The sequence below is a fragment of the Mauremys mutica genome, chromosome 1 (assembly GCF_020497125.1).
Source record: "Mauremys mutica isolate MM-2020 ecotype Southern chromosome 1, ASM2049712v1, whole genome shotgun sequence".
Taxonomy (NCBI): domain Eukaryota; kingdom Metazoa; phylum Chordata; order Testudines; family Geoemydidae; genus Mauremys; species Mauremys mutica.
In genome coordinates, this window is record NC_059072.1 from 42,150,296 (window position 1) to 42,171,916 (window position 21,621).

At 40.8% G+C, this 21,621-nt stretch overlaps 1 protein-coding gene across 5 annotated transcripts in view; it reads left to right on the forward strand.

Moving 5' to 3' along the window:
- POT1 (protection of telomeres 1) overlaps positions 1 to 21,255 on the forward strand; it is a 188,068-nt gene extending 166,813 nt beyond the window's left edge. For all 5 annotated transcript variants that reach the window (XM_045031745.1, XM_045031744.1, XM_045031753.1 and 2 more), the window contains 5 exons: positions 639 to 774; positions 3,717 to 3,808; positions 8,121 to 8,212; positions 16,401 to 16,506; positions 17,499 to 21,255. In XM_045031745.1, the coding sequence (XP_044887680.1) occupies positions 639 to 774; positions 3,717 to 3,808; positions 8,121 to 8,212; positions 16,401 to 16,506; positions 17,499 to 17,611 (539 nt within the window). In that variant the 3' untranslated portion in view covers positions 17,612 to 21,255. The remainder of the gene's footprint in view (positions 1 to 638; positions 775 to 3,716; positions 3,809 to 8,120; positions 8,213 to 16,400; positions 16,507 to 17,498) is intronic.
- Positions 21,256 to 21,621: the final 366 nt, after the last annotated feature.

Sequence of the window (21,621 nt, forward strand, 5' to 3'; positions counted from 1 at the left end):
GAAATATATTTAAAACATGTTTTGGTAACTTACAACTTTGATTGCCAGGGGCGGCTCTACGAATTCGGCCGCCCCAAGCAGGGCAGCTCGCCGCAGGGGGCGCGCTGCCGGGCGCCGGTCCCGCGCCTCTGCGGGACCTCTTGCAGCTGGTCCACGGCTCTGGTGGAGCTTGCGCAGGCATGCCTGCGGGAGGCCCACCCGAGCCGCGGGACCAACGGACCCTCCGCAGTCATGCCTGCGGGAGGTCCGCTGTCCCGCGGCTCCAGTGGACCTCCCGCAGGCATGACTGCGGAAGGTCCGCCGAACCCGCCTGCCGCCCTCCCGGGAAAATGCCGCCCCACGCGCGCGCTTGGTGCGCTGGGGTCTAGAGCCGGCCCTGTTGATTGCACATGTACACATATGGTTGTGTTAACATTTTGATGTCTTTGCATGCGATGATGAGTCACTTTTAAAATGTTGTGTGGTTGTTCCTATACTTTTAATACATATGCAGTACATTAAGGAGTTCCATCAACACTGGCCTGCGTATAGTGATGAATTACAGATGCTGAAATGGATATCCAATAGGCCAAGAAAGATGAATAAAGTAATTTAGCATTAAATACAATTAAGAAAACATTTTTTTCTGCTTTTAACAGGGGGGACACTAAAAGAAATCAGAAAACTTTCAAGAAGATTTAAATGTATTATACCTGTGAGATCAACGAAAGAAGATCTTGAGTTACTAGACCTTTCAGCTCCCTTCCTTTTGCAAGGGAAAATATGGCATTATGGGTAGGTTAAAAAAAAAAGTCTTAGTAGTTTAGAAGTGGTTGCAATTAATAGATGTATAGAAAGTTAGTTTGTTTCAATAACTTAAATTCCAGTGTCAATTGCAAACAGGTATAACTTTACCTTCTAAAGCTTGTTTTTTAAAAGAATTGTTCATGACAATTGCAAAAATTTAAATTGTATGGAAGAAGAAGACATTGATCTGGAGCCTGAACATGAAACTTATGCTACCACCACTATAGTTAAGAGAAAAGAAACTTACATTATACACTTCTGTTTTCAGGAGTTGACAGCTTTTTTTTTTTTTAATTACACCATTAGGTTAAAAAAAGCTTATTCTCAGCCCATAGAATTTCCTATAATTCTTTGGATGGTAGCTAGGGGTAGGAGGTTTCCTCAAGGGTCAAGGCTTCTAGGAGGCGATGGGTATAGGAGCCAGTGGGCCAGGAGGGTCAGGCTGCTAGGGATGTCAGTGCTGGATTATGATGTGCTACAGCCCCTACTTGATGGTATGAAAAGATGGTTATTTGAACTTAAGTTTTTTCTACTTTAAAAAATAAAAAAGCTCTTGGCCATCAAGAGATGCCTACTTACACGCCTCATTGAGGCTATGGCATTGGTGATACCTTAGCTGGGCACGGGTCATCACCAGTACAAAGTACCACCCTTTGAGCTTTTAGCATGCCCCATGTGATCACTAACTGTTTGGCAGCTCAACTTCGTAAACAGGGCCTGCAAGTGTTTCCTTGTTCCTAGATGTCTGTCTCATTAGAGCCCAGTCTTATAACTCTGCCCTACAGGAGATATTTTCCTCTTTAAATCTTTGAGTTTTACTGTAAACATTGAAAAATCACACTGGTTCCTACATAGTCTTTCACCTTCCTAGGGACCACCTTAGATATGACAAGAGCCCTAGCTTTTTTGCCCCAGGACAGGTTTTGAGATCCTCAGGCAGTAAATCTAGTCAGGTCCAGAGGAGCAGGGGCAGTAGTTTTGCATTTGGCCTGATGGCAGCTTGTACCCTTATTGCCCTCTTTGTATGAGTATGGATGTGTCCCTTGCAGAGGTGGTTGAGTCTACTGTGCAGACCAAATGATGGCCTATACATGATAGTTTCCCTTATTCAGAAGGTTTGTGATTCTCTTTTGTAGTGAAAGCTCCCAAAGTTTGTCTCAAAGAGAAGCCCATCCCACAGCCAGCACCTTGAATAATGGTAGGCACAAAGGCCTCCAAACTTGGGAGCTCATTTAGGAAACCTGAAGGTTCATGATGTTTCAAAGTCTCACTTGTGTGTACTTATCAAAGCACAACAAGTTAAGACCTTTACAGTACTATCAAATATGCACCAAGGTATGGTTAGTGTAGGGGCTATCCTTGAATTCCCTGAAGTCTGTACATTTAAAATCTTATCCTTTGCAATTGTCATTAACGGTGTTACATTTAATCTATGTAGAATTTTTGGGTATTATCTTATTGCCCATGTAGTTGTCCTAACTCTGAATGCCACATATTCTGTGTAACATATTTCATAGCATCATAGAATCTCAGGGTTGGAAGGGACCTCAGGAGGTCATCTAGTCCAACCCCCTGCTCAAAGCAGGACCAATCCCCAACTAAATCATCCCAGCCAGGGCTTTGTCAAGCTTGACCTTAAAAACCTCTAAGGAAGGAGACTCCACCACCTCCCTAGGTAACCCATTCCAGTGCTTCACCACCCTCCCAGTGAAAAAGTTTTTCCTAATATCCAACCTAAACTTCCCCCACTAGAACTTGAGACCATTTCTCCTTGTTCTGTCATCTGCTACCACTGAGAACAGTCTAGATCCATCCTCTTTGGAACCCCCTTTCAGGTAGTTGAAAGCAGCTATCAAATCCCCCCTGGTTCTTCTCTTCTGCAGACTAAACAATCCCAGTTCCCTCAGCCTCTCCTCATAAGTCATGTGCTCCAGCCCCCTAATCATTTTTCTTGCCCTCCGCTGGACTCTTTCCAATTTTTCCACATCATTCTTATAGTGTGGGGCCCAACACTGGACACAGTACTCCAGATATATTTAAAATATATTAATTATTTTCCTGCAACATATTAAACCAAATTCTGCTATAATTTACTCCATTGTAAAACCGGAGTGACTTCATTGATATCTGCTTCACACCAGTGTAAGTGAGAGCAGAACTAGGTCCACTGATTCTACATGATGAGTTTGCTTTTAAAGCTAATCTTAAAGATAATAAATGTCAATTTTATGTTACAAATGTAACATACTAGCACAGAAGCTTATTTTGAGGGCAGAATAATGCTACCGTAACTTTGTTTCTTGGGGCAAATGAAAACAACTTTATATGGACATCTCTCAAAGAAAGATATTTTTATCCACTTACAGAATGTTAGTTGCTGTCTTACATCCTGTAAAAGTTTGATGATGATATATTAGTACTCCAGGAATAAAAAGGAGAGGTTCTTTTAGTAACTTATAATTAAAATATTTTAGGCTCAAGTTAAGACAAATTCCTGTACTAATAATCTTGTAATCCTATTGTGTTTTTAATACATATTAGAGTTTCAGATCTATTACTGCTCTTACAAAATGGCACTTTGTATGTATTGTTAAACCACAAAAAGTGCTAGTGCATGAATATGTGCTCCGTTGGTATTGGTGCACAGTTAGCCTTTGTTATTCAATTAGGCTCTTTCGTGGGTCAAAATAACTTTTTGTAGCTGCTGATTCATAAGGAGCATTAATGTGGTTTAGTACTTTAGATGTTGTATGAAGCTTCTCTGTCTTAAAAAACCTGATTTATCAACTGTGGATCTTTTCATAGTGGAGGTGGTTTGTATCCCCACTGAGTAACTTTATTTGAATAAACCTGTTTGGCGCAGAATGAAAAAGCTAATAGTCCATCACCTTGAAGTCTGTACACTATCAGCATTTTATTTTAAATGTCAGGTGCAAACAGTGTTCGAATCAGAAGACTATCCAGCATCTCAGTTCCCTTGCAGAAGAAGAACCATCGTGGGAGCCAACTGAAATAGCACGAGGTTAGCTAACATTATGACGTGAAATAGATTGTGCCTTGATTCTTAAGGTAGATACAGATTGTCTCACTGAATGGCTTACACTTTTGCTCAGATCTTTATATGTCCTATGGATGCATATGTATTTGCATTTTGTGGGCTGGAGTTAAATATATGATTACCTTTTTAAAATACTATATTAAAGACTAACTGAAAAACTTTTTACCTGTCGGAATGTGAGATCATTGTTTAGGGTTTATTCTGCACTGGGTGGCATTTTTAACAATTAAGATAGTGCAGGTGTAACGAATCTTTGGTTACATACTTATAGATGTCTATTGTGAGCTATACACAAATATGTAGCATCAGGAATAAAATTTGTACAGTTCACAAGTCTTCCACTTGAGCCAAATGTGAATCTTCCTTAGCTGTGAGTGATAGTAAGGTTTGTATCTTTTATAAACACTACCATTAGAGGACATAAACACTAGCCTACTACATAACCCAGGGAATTGGTGAAGAGTTAATCGCCCAAGTCAAAAGGGTTTGAGCCCCTAATTCCCCTTTCTGCTTTTGAAAATCTCCCTATCTATTCATTGTGCTGCTTTAGGTAGTCTCATCAACTGATGGAAGGAAAACAGAGCCCTGGGAAATACAATGGGTAAAGAAGATAACAATTTGAACTGTTTCTAAATTTAATTATTTTACATCAGTTCACATCCTAATAAGGATTTGCAATCTCAAGCAGTATCTAAGTCTGACTGATTTTATTAAAGAATACAAACTACTGCAGAAGCATGTGTCTCACAAATATCCTCTCCTGTTTAAGCTAACACATAATTTACAGTATCAAATAGTGTTAATTAGAAATTTACTTCCCCCCAAATAAAAAAACCTAAATTCATTAAATGAAAGCTTTCCAACAAATTAAATTAAAGCAGTGGTTGGGAGATTTGTAATTCCTCACAGCATAATTCAGCAACATACCAATGTGGCTACTGCATGAAAACCAATTTTGTCTGGCCAAATAAATAGCTCTGGTTTGGTTAGATTGAACGCTTTGCTTTCAGAATGTACTGCCCTGACATATTTTAGTCACTGAGTGGTTGGATCATGGCAGCATAAACAGTGTAGGACTATCCAAAGTACCATGGAGTACCTTTCTTTTTTTATAGGTAAATACTTGATTAACTATTTCATTTTTTCCCCGGAATTGTTTAATTAAAGATAGCACGGATATAAAATGGGAAGATATATAAATGTCTGTAATACAAGAGTAATGCATATAATATATAACTAATATTTCCATAAGAATTTCTGAGTTCATATGAAAAATATGAAGGTTCATAAGGCAAGAAGTGTGTTAAGAAGCATCAGTTGTTTATATTCAAATATCTATGGGCTCTTACGGGTCCAAAGTGCAAAGTCTTCCCTATTTTACAATTGTGGATGCCTTTTAATGGAGTCTAAACTCTTACTAAACAAAATTTCCTGAAAGTGACCTAGTCTGGAATCATCAGGAGAAACTGAATAAGTGATGTGTAAACAGGTCATCCACCTTTTTCTTGGAAGAAACTTCAACAGTGTTTCTGTAGCGAGGTCTATTCTCACATAACTTCAAACATATATTGCAAGCAGTTATTTTTACTTACTTTAAAAAACAAATTGATAAAATATGTGAATATATTGCTAATTTTAACTGATTATAGATTATTTGCGCATAGAATCAGAATAATAGAAATGTATGACTGGAATGGACCTCAAGAGATTATCTAGTCCAGCCCTCCATGCTGAGGCAGGACCAACTAAACCTAGACCATCCCTGACAAGTGTTTGTCTAACCTGTTCTTAAAAACCTCCAATGACAGGGATTCTTTAACTTTCCTTGGAAGCTGATTCCAGTGCAATTTTTTTGTAATATCTAATCTAAATCTCCTTTTCTGAAGTGTAAGCTCATTACTTCTTGTCCTGTCTTCAGTGGATTTGGAGAACAGTTGATCACCATCTTCTTTGTAACAGCCCTTAGCACAGTTGAAGACTGTTACCAGGTCGCTCCTCAGTATTCTCTTCTCAAAATTAACATGCCCTTTTTTTTTTAACCTTTCCTCATATGTCAGGTTTTCTAAACATTTTACTATTTTTGTTGCTGGACTCTCCAGTTTGGCCACATATTTCTTAAAGTGTGGCATCCAGAACTGGACTCAGTACTCCAGTTGAGTCTTCACCAGTGCCACGTGGAGCAGGACAATTACCTCTCGTGTCTTATTACATATGATATTCCTGTTTATACACCCCAAAATATTAGCCTTTTTCACAATTGCATCATGTTGACTCATATTCAATTTGTGATTCACTTAAACCCCCAGATCTAGACTCCACTTTAACCCCCAGATTTCTGCAGTGCTACTCCTTAGCCAGTTATCCCTGTTCTGTAGTTGTGCCTTTGGTTTTTCGTTCCCAAGTGTAGTACTTTCCACTTGTCTTTTGTTGAATTTCATCTTGTTGATTTCAGACCAATTTTCCAATTTGTCAAGGTCATTTTGAATTCCAGTTCTACCCTCCAAAGTGCTAGCAACCCCTTCCAGTTTAGTGTCATCCACAGATTTTACAAGCATGCTTTTCACTCCATTATTGAAGTTATTAAAGAAAATATTAAATAGGACCAGACCCTGGACAGGCCCCTGCAGAACCCCACTAGGAATCTCAAGCAATATTCAAAATATAAAACATACACAGACACTTAATTAAAGATAGCCAGGAGAGAGTATGATTGGTAAGTAGTTGCCATAATTATATACATTAGGTACATAGTTTTGAATCTTTTTTGTTGGACAGATGACATAGTTAATATCAGTGGGAGAATGTACCTAGCCATTGAATTGTCACAGATGGGTTTAGTTAATTTCAGAGTACCAGTCAGGCAGCTTTTTTATTTGAGTAGAACTTGCCAAGGAATTTTAACTACATCATATGGAATAAATTGTTTTCCCATAGATAATATATTTCACCAAATATATTGCCATATGTTCGTTTAGAACACGATCCTGTTATCATTGAACCAAAGGCAAAACTCTCACTGATTTCAGTGGAAGATCAGGCAGAAAGAGATCCTACCACAACGTCAGAAGTTAGGATGTATGCAAATGTTTGCAACATTTTTACTAAAGAGAAAAGAGGTACTTTAGAGCAGTGGTTCTCAAAGCCGGTCCGGCGCTTATTCAGGGAAAGCCCCTGGAAGGCCGGGCCGGTTTGTTTACCTGCCGCATCTGCAGGTTTGGCCAATCATGGCTCCCACTGGCCACAGTTCACCACTGCAGCCAGAGGGGTGAGGAATAGCTCAGTGGTTTGAGCATTGGCCTGCTAAACCCAAGGTTGTGAATTCAGTCCTTGAGGGGGCCATTTAGAGAACAGGTAAAAATCTGCCTGGGGATTGGTCCTGCTTTGAGCAGGGGGTTGGACTAGATGACCTCCTGAGGTCCCTTCCAAGCCTGATATTCTATGATCCCTCAGCCTGCACTGCTTCCCACAACCCACATGGGCCTGGAACAGTAAACCACAGCCAGTGGGAGCCACAATCAGCCAAACCTGCAGACAAAGCAGCCCAGCCCACCAGGGGCTTTCCCTGAACAAGCAGCAGACCAGCTTTAAGAACTACTGCTTTTCTGTATTTTCTAAACTCTTGAGCAAAACTGAATTTCCATTCTAAAGTGGCACTCTATACATAAATCTTTCTGAGCATCTCATTTTACCTGCAACACAAAATGTTTTCACTTAGTGTATAACATTGTCATGAAACCTATATGTAGAGCTACGTGAAATTTTTAATGAAAATACATGTTTTACTGAAAAAATGCAGATTTGCTTCAACCAAAACAATTAGCAAATTCAAGTAGATTTTGGTGAATTTTTTATATTGGTGGGAGGAGAGAGACAAAAAAACAACTTTTCATTTCAGAAATGCATTTTGTTTTGGAATTTCCCTCAATTTTATATAAAAATAAAAACCTTGAAATAAAAAAAAATGTCTGGTTTTAGGTTGAATGAAACATTTCCATTGTTTGCTTTAAAAAAAACTCAGAAATGTTTTGTTTCAGGTCAACCTGAAAAGATTTTGTTGTTTAGTTTTCGGTTCAGTATTGAACTGAAAAATCTGTTATTTGTACAGCTCTAATTATAAATCCACAAACTCCACCCATCCATGTATCTGATTATATTTTAAAATTGTAATCGTACAATAAGTCCCATAATTAAAAGCAAGTCATTTCATTTACCTTGTGTTGTGATAATTTTATCTTGAATATTCAGTACCTAACGCAAAATATTTTTCCCACACTAGTTTTAGGTATTGAGCCACTCCAGTATGTTTTTGTTATGAAGTTTACACTTGATGATGGCACAGGAGCACTGGATGCATACCTCTTTGACTATGTAAGTAAACAGAGAGTAAATAGATGATGGTTCTTGTTAAGTCTGGTCTCAGAGATATTTGAATGTGTATATGAATTTGTGCATTCTCTTTGTCATATCCAGTGTTTTAAAACAAACTATTATAATGAATGTACAAATTATTAGCACTATCCACTGGTGAAAATGCTGTTTAGGTCAATATCAGATAAAGGCAAAATGGGAGAAAAATGTTTGTTTAAGTCTTAAAATGGACTGAAGAGAGGAACTGGAGTGGGGAGTGTGACCCCCCCACACCCACACCCACACCCCAGGGCACATCCTGGACTGTGGGCCTGCTCTGTTCCTTTTAACTCTCTGGATCATGGTACTCTTACACTGCTCTGCTAGTGACTAGCAGCCCCTACTGGCTTTGCTCTCACATAGCCATTAGCATGTGAAGGCACACCCAAAAGTTACATGCAGGCTCTCACAGCCTGTCATGAACTATACACAGGGAGATACCAGCAAATCTCTCCAGCCCCAGTCTTGCACCCCAGAAATGTACCATCATGCATTGAGGGGGGAGGGATAGCTCAGTGGCTTGAGCATTGGCCTTCTAAACCCAGAGTTCTGAGTTCAATCCTTGAGGGGGCCATTTAGGGATATGGGGCAAAAACTCTGTTGGATGATTTAATTGGGGAGTGGTCCTGCTTTGAGCAGCGGGTTGGACAAGATGGTCTCCTGAAGTTCCTTTCAACCCTGATATTCTATGATCAAGAAGGTCTTGAGCATTGTAAGCTCTTTAATTAATTCACCACTCCTTCAAAGGATGGTGGACATGCCCCAACCTTTGTAATCTGAGCAGATTCCCCAAATTCTTTAGACAAACTCAATGGTAAAGATAAAAGATTAAAATAAATTTATTAACTATAAAAAAGATAGATTTAAAGCAATTATAAGTGGTAGGCATAGAGGTCAGAGGTGGTTACATAATGAAAGGTAAAATTTAAGTTTAAATCATAAGCTTTATCAGACTAAGCAAGAGTTGAATCAAGCAGTTTTTCTCACTCTACTCGGAGTTGCAAGCAGTTCACAGTTCTTTATACACAGGCTGAATTCCCTGCTCAGCCTGGGACCAATTTCCCAGTTCAAAGTCTTTTCTGCCAAAGTCTTGTTGCCTTCAGAGTAGGTGGGGAGGAAAGAGGCAGACTCTTGATGCCACTGTCCCTCAGTTCATGTGCCTGGAAACATACTGACTCAAACATGAAATCAAGTATCACCTGTCCTGATACCTTGCTGAGTCACTGAGTACGGCAGCGCGGCGATGACAGTGATGAGGACGTAGACACAGAATTCTCTCAAACCGCGGGCCCCTGCGCTTTGGAGATCCTGATGGTAATGGGGCAGATTCTATCCATTGAACGCCGATTTTGGGCCCGGGAAACAAGCACTGACTGGTGGGACCGCATTGTGTTGCAGGTGTGGGACGATTCCCAGTGGCTGCGAAACTTTCGCATGCGTAAGGGCACTTTCATGGAACTTTGTGACTTGCTTGCCCCTGCCCTGAAACGCCATAATACCAAGATGAGAGCAGCCCTCACAGTAGAGAAGCGAGTGGCGATAGCCCTGTGGAAGCTTGCAACGCCAGACAGCTACCGGTCAGTCGGGAATCAATTTGGAGTTGGAAAATCTACTGTGGGGGCTGCTGTGATGCAAGTAGCCAAAGCAATCACTAAGCTGCTGCTACGAAAGGTTGTGACTCTGGGAAACGTGCAGGCCATAGTGGATGGCTTTGCTGCACTGGGATTCCCTAACTGTGGGGGGGCGATAGATGGAACCCATATCCCTATCTCACCGCAGCGCCAGGGCACCCAGTACGTAAACCGGAAGGGGTACTTTTCAATGGTGCTGCAAGCACTGGTAGATCACAAGGGACGTTTCACAAACATCCACGTGGGATGGCCAGGGAGGGTTCATGACGCTCGCGTCTTCAGAAGCACTACTCTGTTTAAACGGCTGCAGCAAGGGGATTACTTCCCAGACCAGAAAATAACAGTTGGGGATGTTGAAATGCCTGTCGTTATCCTGGGGGACCCAGCCTACCCCTTGATGCCATGGCTCATGAAGCCATACACAGGCAGCCTGGACAGTGGTCAGGATCTGTTCAATTACAGGCTGAGCAAGTGCAGAATGGTGGTGGAATGTGCATTTGGCCGTTTAAAGGCGCGCTGGCGGACATTACTGACTCGCTCAGACCTCAGCCAAACCAATGTCCCCTATGTTATTACTGCTTGCTGTATTCTCCACAACCTCTGTGAGAGTAAGGGGGAGACCTTTATGGCGGGGTGGGAGGCTGAGGCAAATCACCTGGCCGCTGATTACGCGCAGCCAGACACCAGGGAGATTAGAAGAGCACACCAGGAAGCGCGCATCAGAGAAGCTTTGAAAACGAGCTTCATCAATGGCCAGGGTACAGTGTGACTGCTGTGTTTGTTGATGAACACCCACCCCGCCTTGACTGACTCATTCCCTGTTAGCAACTCACCCTCCCCCTTCGAGTACAGCTTACTTATGCAAATAAAGTCACTCTCATTTAAAAAGCATGAATTCTTTATTGATTCATTATAAAAAGAGGGAGAGAAGTAAGGGTGTGGTTTGGGAGGAGGATAGGAGGGATGGAGAAGGCCATTACAAAAAATTCACAGTAACGACATCCTTCTGGTTGGGCTGTCCACGGGGGTGGAGTGGGCGGGTGCACGGAGCCTCCCCCCACGCGTTCTTACACGTCTGGGTGAGGAGGATATGGAACATGGTGAGGGTTGAGGGTGGTTATACAGGGGCTGCAGCGGCACTCTGTGATCCTGCTGCCGTTCCTGAAGCTCCACCAGACGCCGGAGCATGTCAGTTTGATCACGCAGCAGCCCCAGAGTTGCATCCCGCCACCGCTGATCTTCCTGCCGCCACCGCTGATTTTCCTGCCGGTCTTCCTGCCGCCACCTCTCATCTCGGTTGTCCCTCCTGTCCTCACGTTCATCCCTCCTGTCCTCACGTTCACTGGCCTCTTTCCTGTAATTTGATACCACGTCCTTCCACTCATTCAGATGAGCTCTTTCATTGCGTGTAACTTCCATAATATCTGAGAACATCTCATCTCGCGTCTTCTTTTTCCTCCGCCTTATCTGTGCTAGCCTTTGGGATGGAGGAGGGATGGTTGAAAAATTTGCAGCTGCATGAGGGAGATAAATATTTAGAAAGATACATTTTACAGAACAATGGTTATACTCTTTCACAGTGAACAGCACTATTCACCTAGCACATGTGATTTCCCTACAAGGTCGCATTTTTCATCTTAATAGTGAGTGCTTGCAGCTCTGGAGTTACAGATCTCACAGACACAGGTCCAGGCATCAGAATTCAGCTTGCATGCGGCCATGGTAAGCCACTGTCTTTCGGCTTCTGTAGTGATTTACCCCCTCCCCCCCCAACGCATGGCTAATACCACGCTAGCTCCCTGCTAATCAACAACCTTCCCACCTCCCCACCCACTGCGTGGCTGGTAGCTTGGGGAAGATCGCCGGTGACCAAACACAGAAAAGATCATCGGCATTTCACTCCTCCCCTCCCCCCGCTTCGCTACGTGCAGGAAAGTTTTTTTTTTTAAGCTGATGCAGTCCACGAACCCAGTAGAAAAATGGCCACCCCCCTTACTTAAATTCCTGATTTTTAACCAGGTTATCCTGAACGATATCACTTTGCTGAGGATAACAGAACAAGATAAAGAGCGGATGCTTCTTGAATGCCAGCAGTCACCGGGACCATACGCTGCTATGCTTTGCCACGCAATGATACCTGATTACTTGCTACATGCATGGCGTGGTAAAGTGTCCTACCATGGTGGGCGGAACAAGGCTGCCTTGCCCAGAAACCTTCTGCAAAGGCTTCTGGAGTACCTACAGGAGCGCTTCATCGAGATGTCCCTGGAGGATTTCCTCTCAATCCCCGGACATGTTAACAAACTTTTCTAAGTAACTATACTGTCTGCGAATGCATCCCAAGTCCTCAGGGCAAATCAATCATTAAAAAAGGCTTGCTTAAAAAACAATGTTTGCTATTTGCAAAGGTACACTCACCAGAGCTCCCTTCCATGGCGTCATTGTCTGGGATAGTGGCTTGTGAGGGCTGGGAGGACGGTAATTCCGTCAGGGTGATAAAAAGCTCCTGGCTGCTGGGGCTCACGGAGTGCTGTGTGCTCTCTGCTAGGTCTTCCTCCTCTTCTTCATCTTCATCTTCCCCGTCTGCATAATCCTCAGCCATGGCAGAGATTACAACCCCCACCTCGGAATCCACGATCAGGGGTGGGGTACTTGTGGCGCAGCCCCCTAAAATTGCATGCAGCTCAGCATAGAAGCGGCATGTTTTTCGACCTGCCCCGGACCTTCCGTTTGCTTCTTTGGTTTTCTGGTAGGCTTGTCTGAGCTCCTTAACTTTCACTCTGCACTGCACTGAGTCCCTGCTGTGGCCTTTATCCGTCATAGCCTTAGAAATTCTTTCAAATACTTTTTCATTTCGTCTTTTGGAACGCAGTTCTGTTAGCACTGAATCCTCTCCCCAGATAGCGATCAGATCCAGTATCTCCCGTGCAGTCCATGCTGGGGCTCTTTTACGATTCTCAGGAGACTGCATTGTTAACTGTGCTGATGAGCTGTGCGTGGTCACCTGTGCTGATGAGATCTCCACGCTGGGGAAGCAGGAAATGAATTTCAAAACTTCGCGGGGCTTTTCCTGTCTACCTGGCCAGTGCATCCGAGTTCAGAATGCTGTCCAGAGCGGTCACTGGTGCACTGTGGGATACCGCCCGGAGGCCAATACCGTCGATCAGCGGCCACACTAACCCTAATCCGATATGGTAATACCGATACTAGCGTTACTCCTCTCGTTAGGGAGGAGTACAGAAACCGGTTTAAAGAGCCATTAAAATCGATATAAGGTGCCTCCTAGTGTGGACGGTTGTGGCGTTAAATCGGTTTTACGCTCCTAAAACCGATTTAAACGCCTAGTGTAGACCAGGCTTGAGTTAAGCAATCCCCATTGTGTAGAGCTTGAGCAACTGTCTCTTACTGAATTGTAAATCTCTTGTTTGCAATTCCCCTGCTGGTCAAAGGCTAGTGAGGGTTGCCTAACACCCATCTGAGTGTGGGTTACCCCATTTGTTGCCACTGGAGAGCTTGCTATCAGCGTCTCCTAGACGCTCAACATATGTAGCAAAATCTCATAACTCCATATACAATGATGATATACATATTTTGACAGAACAATGAGTTTCAGCAAATCCTGAGTTTTCATAGGATACCTTACAAGGCATTCTTTGTACAAAATATCATAACCGTGCACAAGTGGTGAATATGGGGATACAAGGTGCAATTTTTAAGTACAATATGTCACAGGGGTGTTCGGCGCCCTGTGTTTCCACAAAGTCCCTGGCTAAGCTGGCTGAGTTTCTCTCTGTCATGGTGTTGAAACACCCTGTCTGATTGCTTTTGATGTGATGATTGAGAGTCATTGAGAATGACTATTTTTTTGGGTTAGCTCAGGATTTTATGACTATTCTGACAACTCTGTTTCCTTACTGGGTAGATTCCAGCCAAAGCCATATAGCTGTCCATCTTCTAAATCTAGTTTTTTGATCTAAAGGTCTAGGTAATGTGGGCTCTTGCTTGTCATGGACTGACTAGTGCCTTCTAGGTTGTATTCATCTAGCTTCCAAATAAATGTTAGTCCCTGCCCCCAGAAAGATTGTTTGCCTTACCTAGATACTTGGCTCCACATTTAACATAAGATTATACATTCACTCTTTGTGACTTTACACACTTTGCTTAAATTACGTGTCTCCATTTCCCAATTTTCTAAAATACAAATAATATTGGCCTGCCCATGGGAATGTACGGGATTAACTAAATGATTCTAAAGTGCTATGTAAATGTGAAGTATTATTTTTCATATGCATATGTAATAGATGTATAACTTTGTGGAAGTAATGGAAGATCCTATTTCATACATTCATGATGGCAAAGTTAAATTATTTGAGTACTCTGCATGTCTTAGATTTTGAGTAGCTGGGCCTTCATGTTTCATTTATATAGTTGTTTGCATGCAATAGACATTTATTTTGCCTGTCCTTTTGGTTGTTGCATACCTGCTGATAATTTCAGGTAGGAATGTAAATGTTAAGAAGTATGAGGGCTTTGATAAGATGAATAGATGCTGATAATACTAATCTAATATAGCATTATATTTGCAATATATTACACTGCAGCTTTGGAATTATCTAAAGCCAGTTGGGCTTTTTGGTCCCTTTGTTTCACAGCTTGGGACAGCCTCATTTCAGATACATACAAATTAATATATACGTATATTTTTACCCACTGTGTCAAGTGGCAATAAGGGGGAAATGTTTTCCCATTTCTTTTCTTTAACCCATTCTGTATACCAAGTTAAAAGGCTCTTCTCTTAAAATATGAAGGCCTTTAGCTGCAAAGGAAGCCGAAGCCCAGCAATCGCCACTTTCTTCTCTTTTTTCCTTTCCTCTGCCCCTCTCCCCTTCTTTGAAAGCTGTTCTTTTAAATTGACAAACTAATCTGGGGGAGCTGCTGACTGCTACAACTGAGTTGCAGGGGGAAAAGGCAGTTTTCTTTTGAAGTGTCACCTGCACTTCAAAAGGAAACTGCCACTTTCCTCTGCCCAGACTAAGGTGCTCCAAGAGTGCTTGAGAAAAAGCTGGGCTGCTTTGAAGTGTAACTTTAAACTAGCTTCCAGTCTGATTTCTATAGTAACGCTCCCAGTTCATTTTCTTAACCTGATAGTCTGAGTTAAAGGAGCTGGGGAGAAGAGTCAGGAAAAATTAAAGTGTGAGTTGAAAATGTGTCTCTTTTGCCATAAACAGTTGTTATTTAACAGTTATATTATAGTGCCATCTAGAGGTCGACCAGAAAGGAACCCATTTTGCTAGGTGACAGGTCAGCTGGGCTCCGGGGAGAGAGAGTCAAGTCGGGTCAAAGTTATGTTAAAATAATGATACTGCAGTGAAAATTGTTGGGAATATTTGTTATACAGTTCCCCTACTGTTTTATTTCATCGTCTACTTGGGCTACTTTTTATAGTGGGAAGATAAATTGTGTAAAACCCACCCACGTTTCTTTTCAAACTGAAGAATGAAATTCAAAACGAGAGTTCTACTTGCATAGGTTCAGATTCTGACACCCATACTCCTGTTTAGTGGTATCTTACTCCTCAGGATTTCCATTAATAGCAATGGACTATTTGAGCGGTAAGGTTGAATTTAAATAAGGATGGCACAATCCTGTCTGTAATTTCTGTCTGTCTGTCTATCGTACTTATATGGCCCCCATCACTGTAGTATCTAGAGCTGGGCAATTGGAGGGGGATTATTTTTGCCAAAAAAATGAATTTTGGGGTCTCTGAAACTATTCACAAATTTGTGATGAATTTGTCAAAAAGTTTTGCCTGAGAAAAAATGAAAAACATTTTTTCAAAAAGTCAAAATGTTTCATTTCAACCATTTGAAAACACTGTTTTGACTTTGTTTCAAAATGTTTCATTTTGAAAATTTTGAAATATTTTTTGACTTTTCATTGTGAAATGATGTTCCATTTTTAAATGTTGTCCAATTGAAAGAAACCCACACAAAATGGTGAAAAATACCCAAAGCTGACTGAATCAACACAAAAAACGAAAAAAGTAATCATTTTGTGTCAACCTAAAACATTTCAGTTGATTCAAAACAGAAAAAAAATTGAAAAACTGAATTTCAGTTTGAATCAAACCAATTTGTTTTTTCACATTTTTCGGTTCAGCCCCCTGCCAGCTGAAAAATCTATTATTCACTCATCTCTAATAGTGTTTGAGCACCTCACGATCTTTAATGGATTTATCTTCATGCAGTATGTGTGTTAGTAAAGCATTAAGACCACCAAAAAAGTGCGTAAGTCATTGACCATACTACATGTCTCAGGGTTAATACCCTACTCATGCATGCTCTGGTTTGTTTCTAGCTGTATCTGGGTCATTTTAAAAACACTGAACTGAATATATTGCTCCCTTTTGTCATTTTAGTCTCTTCATAAGATTCAAGAGCCTGCTAAAATGACACTAACTAATGACACCTGATTTATTTTTCTCTTCTTTTCTCTTCAAACCCTTCCACTTTCCTCAGGAAAAGTTTTTCCAGATTCCTGCCTCCGAAGTCCTTACCAGTAGTCTTCTTCAGGAAAAGATGGAAATGATCATGAATATACTTTGTCCTCCAGGAACAAAACTAGGTCAGCTATCACTTTTTGAAATATGCTACTATGTATGTAAAGTTATGTTGAATTTACCATTCATTTATTATAAATATGATAAGAGCACAGACCAAATTAAATACTACAGAATTGTAAGGAAATTGTTACTTACTTTTGTTTAGTGTAATATGTTTGGTTTGTCCTTTTTAAAAGAAGGGCCTTTGGAAATAGGAGTAATAATTCAGTCCCTGCAATGGTAATAAGGGTGTGCAGCTGTTCACTCATGCTGGCATAGATTCAGTTTTGTATGTATACATGCTTGTCCAGGCGGAGCTAGATGAGTAATTCACATTCATATGGAAGTTAACCAAAACACCTTTATTTAAAATGTCACAGAAGCATAGTGACAATTAATAGAGAATTCAGTCTGAGCCCCTCACTTTAGGCCAGATTCTTCCATTGAATGCACATACAAAGTTGGAGTACCCTTTCCTGCAGGAAACCCCTATGGAAAGTGACTCAGGGTAAGGAAATCTCTGTGAAGATCCAATCACAGAGTTCCTCTGAGCATTTCATCTGGGGGCCCAAAGTGGAAGCTTCCACTGGGCTGTCTGCACAGAACTGTTTGTCTTTGCCATAGCTCTCGCCCTTAGAAGCCTGTTTCCTCAGAGTGCAGGTCCAGAGCACCCAGGCACCCTTGTCCCTGGGGACCTTCTCCCACCCAGTGCAGTGAGTGTTCCATGGAATAGAAGATATATCCCTAGGCTGCATTATCTTCTCCAAGTACAAACCTTTGGTGAGAACAGAGGGAGAATAATGATACAAGTCCCACTCTGCTCTCTGGCTCTCTGTACCAGCAGTTAGGAGAAGCGTTTCTCAGTGGAGACTGATCAACCCTTTCTGTGCATAAGAAACTTCAAAATCCATTTTTAGTTTTCCTTTTAGTCAGATGAATTATGTGTTAAAGTTCCACTTTTCTTATAAAAGCTGGAAATACTATCAAAATGTGTAATTTTGTTTTTGGTTTGTAGATGACTTGCCATGGTTGGAATGCTTCATCAGGTCTTATAATGTCAAAGATGGAATGGAACAGCAAGTTTGCTATCAAATTTTTGACACTATGGTTGCTGAAGACGTTATCTAGTGATATGTATTGCAATTTACGAGACATGCAATTTATCAACATTATCAATTACAAAAAAGTTTTGTAGCTATAAACACCATACAAGGTTTTGTATAACATTTAGTATGTCACGTTCTGTGTTAAGAAATATTAATCAGGAAAACAAATGCCTTTTTCTGCATCTCACTTGTGTATGAAGGTTTTAGCTCTTCTGTTCCTGAACTAAAATGAATTGGACATATGCTAAGAGGTATTTATTACTTGCTCTGGGCCCAACCCAGTGAGTCAAGTGGTAGTTGAGGTGCTCAGCACTTCATGGGATTGGTCACTTCGTGGTTGAGACTGTTAAAAGTGGTTTAATAGCCAAACATTCCAAGCTATTACACAATTGAAAATTATCATTAATGTTACTAAATTCTGTTATGAACTACAGAGTCAAATTTAAAGGGACATTGTAAAATGTAAACATGTTTTGTAATGTATGAAGAACAGTCAACATGATTATGCTTTGTTCCTTTATCGATTTTAATACAAAAGAGTAAGTGATTTGAGAACAGCTGTGAAAACAGGGCTCTTCATTAACTTGTATTCCCTCACTTTATTCTGTACAAATCTATTTTAGGGTTCTAAAAAAACATGTTTTTTTTCCTTACTTTAATTTCTCTTTGATATGTAGTGAGCTCTTCCTGCAGTCCTTATGTGTGCAAGTAGTGTTATTGACCTCAGTGGAGCTATTTGCATGAATTAGAATTACTCATCTGCTTAAGAATCATAAAGTCAAGCCATAAAAGCAGGGATATTTAAAATATTAAAATGAATACTAATATTTATTAGATTATAAGGATGGTAAAGTCAGACATATTTGGGGCCATATCGGACATTGCTGCTCCTTTAAATTGTGTGTGTATTTGCAGAGGTTCTTGCCCATAGTTTGGCTAAATTTAGTGTCCGGTTATACTGTCTTGATTGCTTTTCTCTTTTGTATAATTAGATTGGATGGCTAAATTTAGAGATAGCATTTTCAGGCCAACAAGTGACTAGTTGGCTACCACAGTGGAAAGAAATTGCCTACTTTTACCTTGCATTCTAAAGTATTTGCCCCAAATTCAGAATCATTTTCTAGAGAATAATTGTAATGTAAAAATTCTTGTTAGGGGAATATGCTTCTTGTCATCAAGGAAAAAAAATAACATAACACTTGCGCAGAGGATTTTTTTAAAGGGAGCATGGAGATATTTAAAATAGTGCTCATAATTGACTGGTACTTTGATACTAAATACAAATGATTTTACAGTGTTCTAAGAGATGATTAGTAGAATAAGCTCTTATATCCACCTACAGTTTCATCCAAATGTCAATAGATTTTTGTGGGGTACTTTAAAAATCACTCTGCGCCATAGAAACAATGAGCCATGACCCTAGAAGTTTATCAATTATCATGTGGGTAGAAGGTGCGTTAACATTTCAAGCCAATGATTCACTTTCAAGGAGAGGAGAAACTGTCAGCCTGATTGAATAGGACCATCAGCTTGTCAAGCAAGGAACAACACTGGCATTAGTTCTGAAAGCAGCTGCTTACTTACCCCTGGCCCGATGAGAGATACTGATAAGTGAATTATTTTTAAGACTTGAACACCTATGTGGGTGTCCAAATAATTTCAGTGGAATTTAACTCCTGAAGCACTCATCCATAAGAAATATATAAGGGTTTGTTTGCTATTTAATGGGTAGTTTAATCACAAAAACTATAGAGCCTGTATTTCTGGTTGTGTTACATGACATCACAAACCATATTTTGCACTGCCAATCATTAGTAGAAAGTATATGTTAAATTGTAAATGTTTTTAATGTAAATAAAAAGTCATGTTCCTGTACATCATTGCAGGTATTAATAAAATCTATTTTAAAGAAAACCTTTTGAAAAGTAATAGATCAGAATATATAAGGCTCACACTTCAGTGTAAATTTGTTTTCACCATCTCTAATGTTTGAGATTCTTGGCAGAACATTTTCAAGTCATTTTATGATTGTACATATGGCACATGAAGTTGTCTGGCTATTGAATATTGTAAGTATTTAGCTAATTTAAAATAATGAGCTCTTTGCTCACACTTAACTTTTGGCTATCTATTCACAAAACCTCTCTGCTGTCAATGGCCTTCATCCAGCAGAGCACATTCTTAGGGTACATCTACACTACCTGCCGGATCCGTGGGTAGTGATCGATCTATCAGGGATAGATTTATCGCATCTAGAGTAGACACGACAAAATCGATCCCCGATCGCTCTGCCATCGACTCCGGAACTCCACCGTGGTGAGAGGCGGAAGCAGAGTTGATGGGGGAGCAGCAGTGGTCGACTCGCCGCCATCCTCACCGCCAAGTGAATCGACCTAAGATACACCGACTTCAGTTACGCCATTTGTGTAGCTGAAGTTGCGTATCTTAGGTCGACCCCACCCCCCGTGTAGACCTAGCCTTACATAAGTTTGTTGAATTGGAACTAAAATAGCTAAATGTCTTACCAGATGTATTTTCTTTGAGATTTTCAGTGCTCGTGGAAGATGTTGAATTTCTCAGAACTGAAGACCATGGTTCACAAAACTTGTCTCAGTGTTGACCTGAAGGATCCTTCTGTGGGAGTGATTGAGCTGTGTTTCATCTCCATGACTGTTTTATTTCTTAATGGTTATGTGGAGACTGCCAACTTAGAAGCCAGTTGGGATAGTAGCTTCTGTGATGCAGGCAGTTTCCACTCTGATCTGAATTGAGAGCACAAACTGACTCCAACTTACTGTAGGTCACACCTGTTACAATAATTACTTTCAGTCACTACTGACCTGGACCAGATATCATCATCTGCATAGAAGCAAGAAATTTCATCTCCCATTTTCAGTCCCTTGGTCACTTTTCTCTAGTTTCTGAAACACATTTTAAAAATAAATCAAAACTGCCTTTCTGAATTGAGTGAATGAGATTGCTGAGATCCATCGGTGTTATAATAGCTATCCATAGAATTAATTTATTACAGACGTTTAAAAATTTTAAGTTTACATTTGATATAATTAATGTTGGAAAAATGAGAATACTTTTAATGGTGAATCTGATGATTTCTCATGAAAAATTCATTTAACATCCCCCACTTTCTCTCCACTCCTTCTGCCCCCCATCCCCAATAATATTCAGTGCTTCACCATTTTAAAATGAATTGCTTGCTTATAAGGGATCATCAGTTCTCTGATGCTCTCTTAATGCTCAGATCAAAATAAAACAGCTAATTTGAGACCACTCTTCCATCATAAATTCAGGATGTTTTCCATATGTTTACTTCTCACTGTCTGTGAAGCATATTTTGGAATCTGCTTTAAATGTTCATGGATTCATTTTTGTTGTTACCTCTTCCACATAGGTTGCCATTTCTACTTTGGCTAAAATTTGGCAAGAATAACATTTATTGTGCCAACCAGTTTATAAAACACATGTTTTGAGGCCATAAAGAGCTTCGTCTTCAAGCGTTAGCAAGTTTCCTGTTTAGCCAGTGTGGCGACCTGATCAGCACAGGTGACCATGCAGAGCTCATCAACACAGGTGACCATGAAGTCCCAGAATCACAAAAGAACTCCTGCATGGACCAAACAGGAGGTACTGGATCTGATCGCTGTATGGGGAGACGAATCCGTGCTAACCGAACACCGTTCCAAAAGACGAAATGCCGGAATATTTGAAAAAATCTCCAAGGGCATGAAGGACAGAGGTTATAACAGGGACCCGCAGCAGTGCTGCGTTAAACTTAAGGAGCCCAGGCAAGCCTACCAAAGAATCAGAGAGGCAAACGGCCACTCCGGGTCAGAGCCCCAGACATGTTGCTTCTATGAGCAGCATGCCATTCTAGGGGGTGCCCCTACAACTACCCCACTCCTGTGCTTCCCTCCTCTCCCACCCCTCTCAGGCTACCTTGGCAGTTATCCCCCCATTTGTGTGACGGATTAATAAAGAATGCATGAATTTGAAACAACAATGACTTTATTGCCT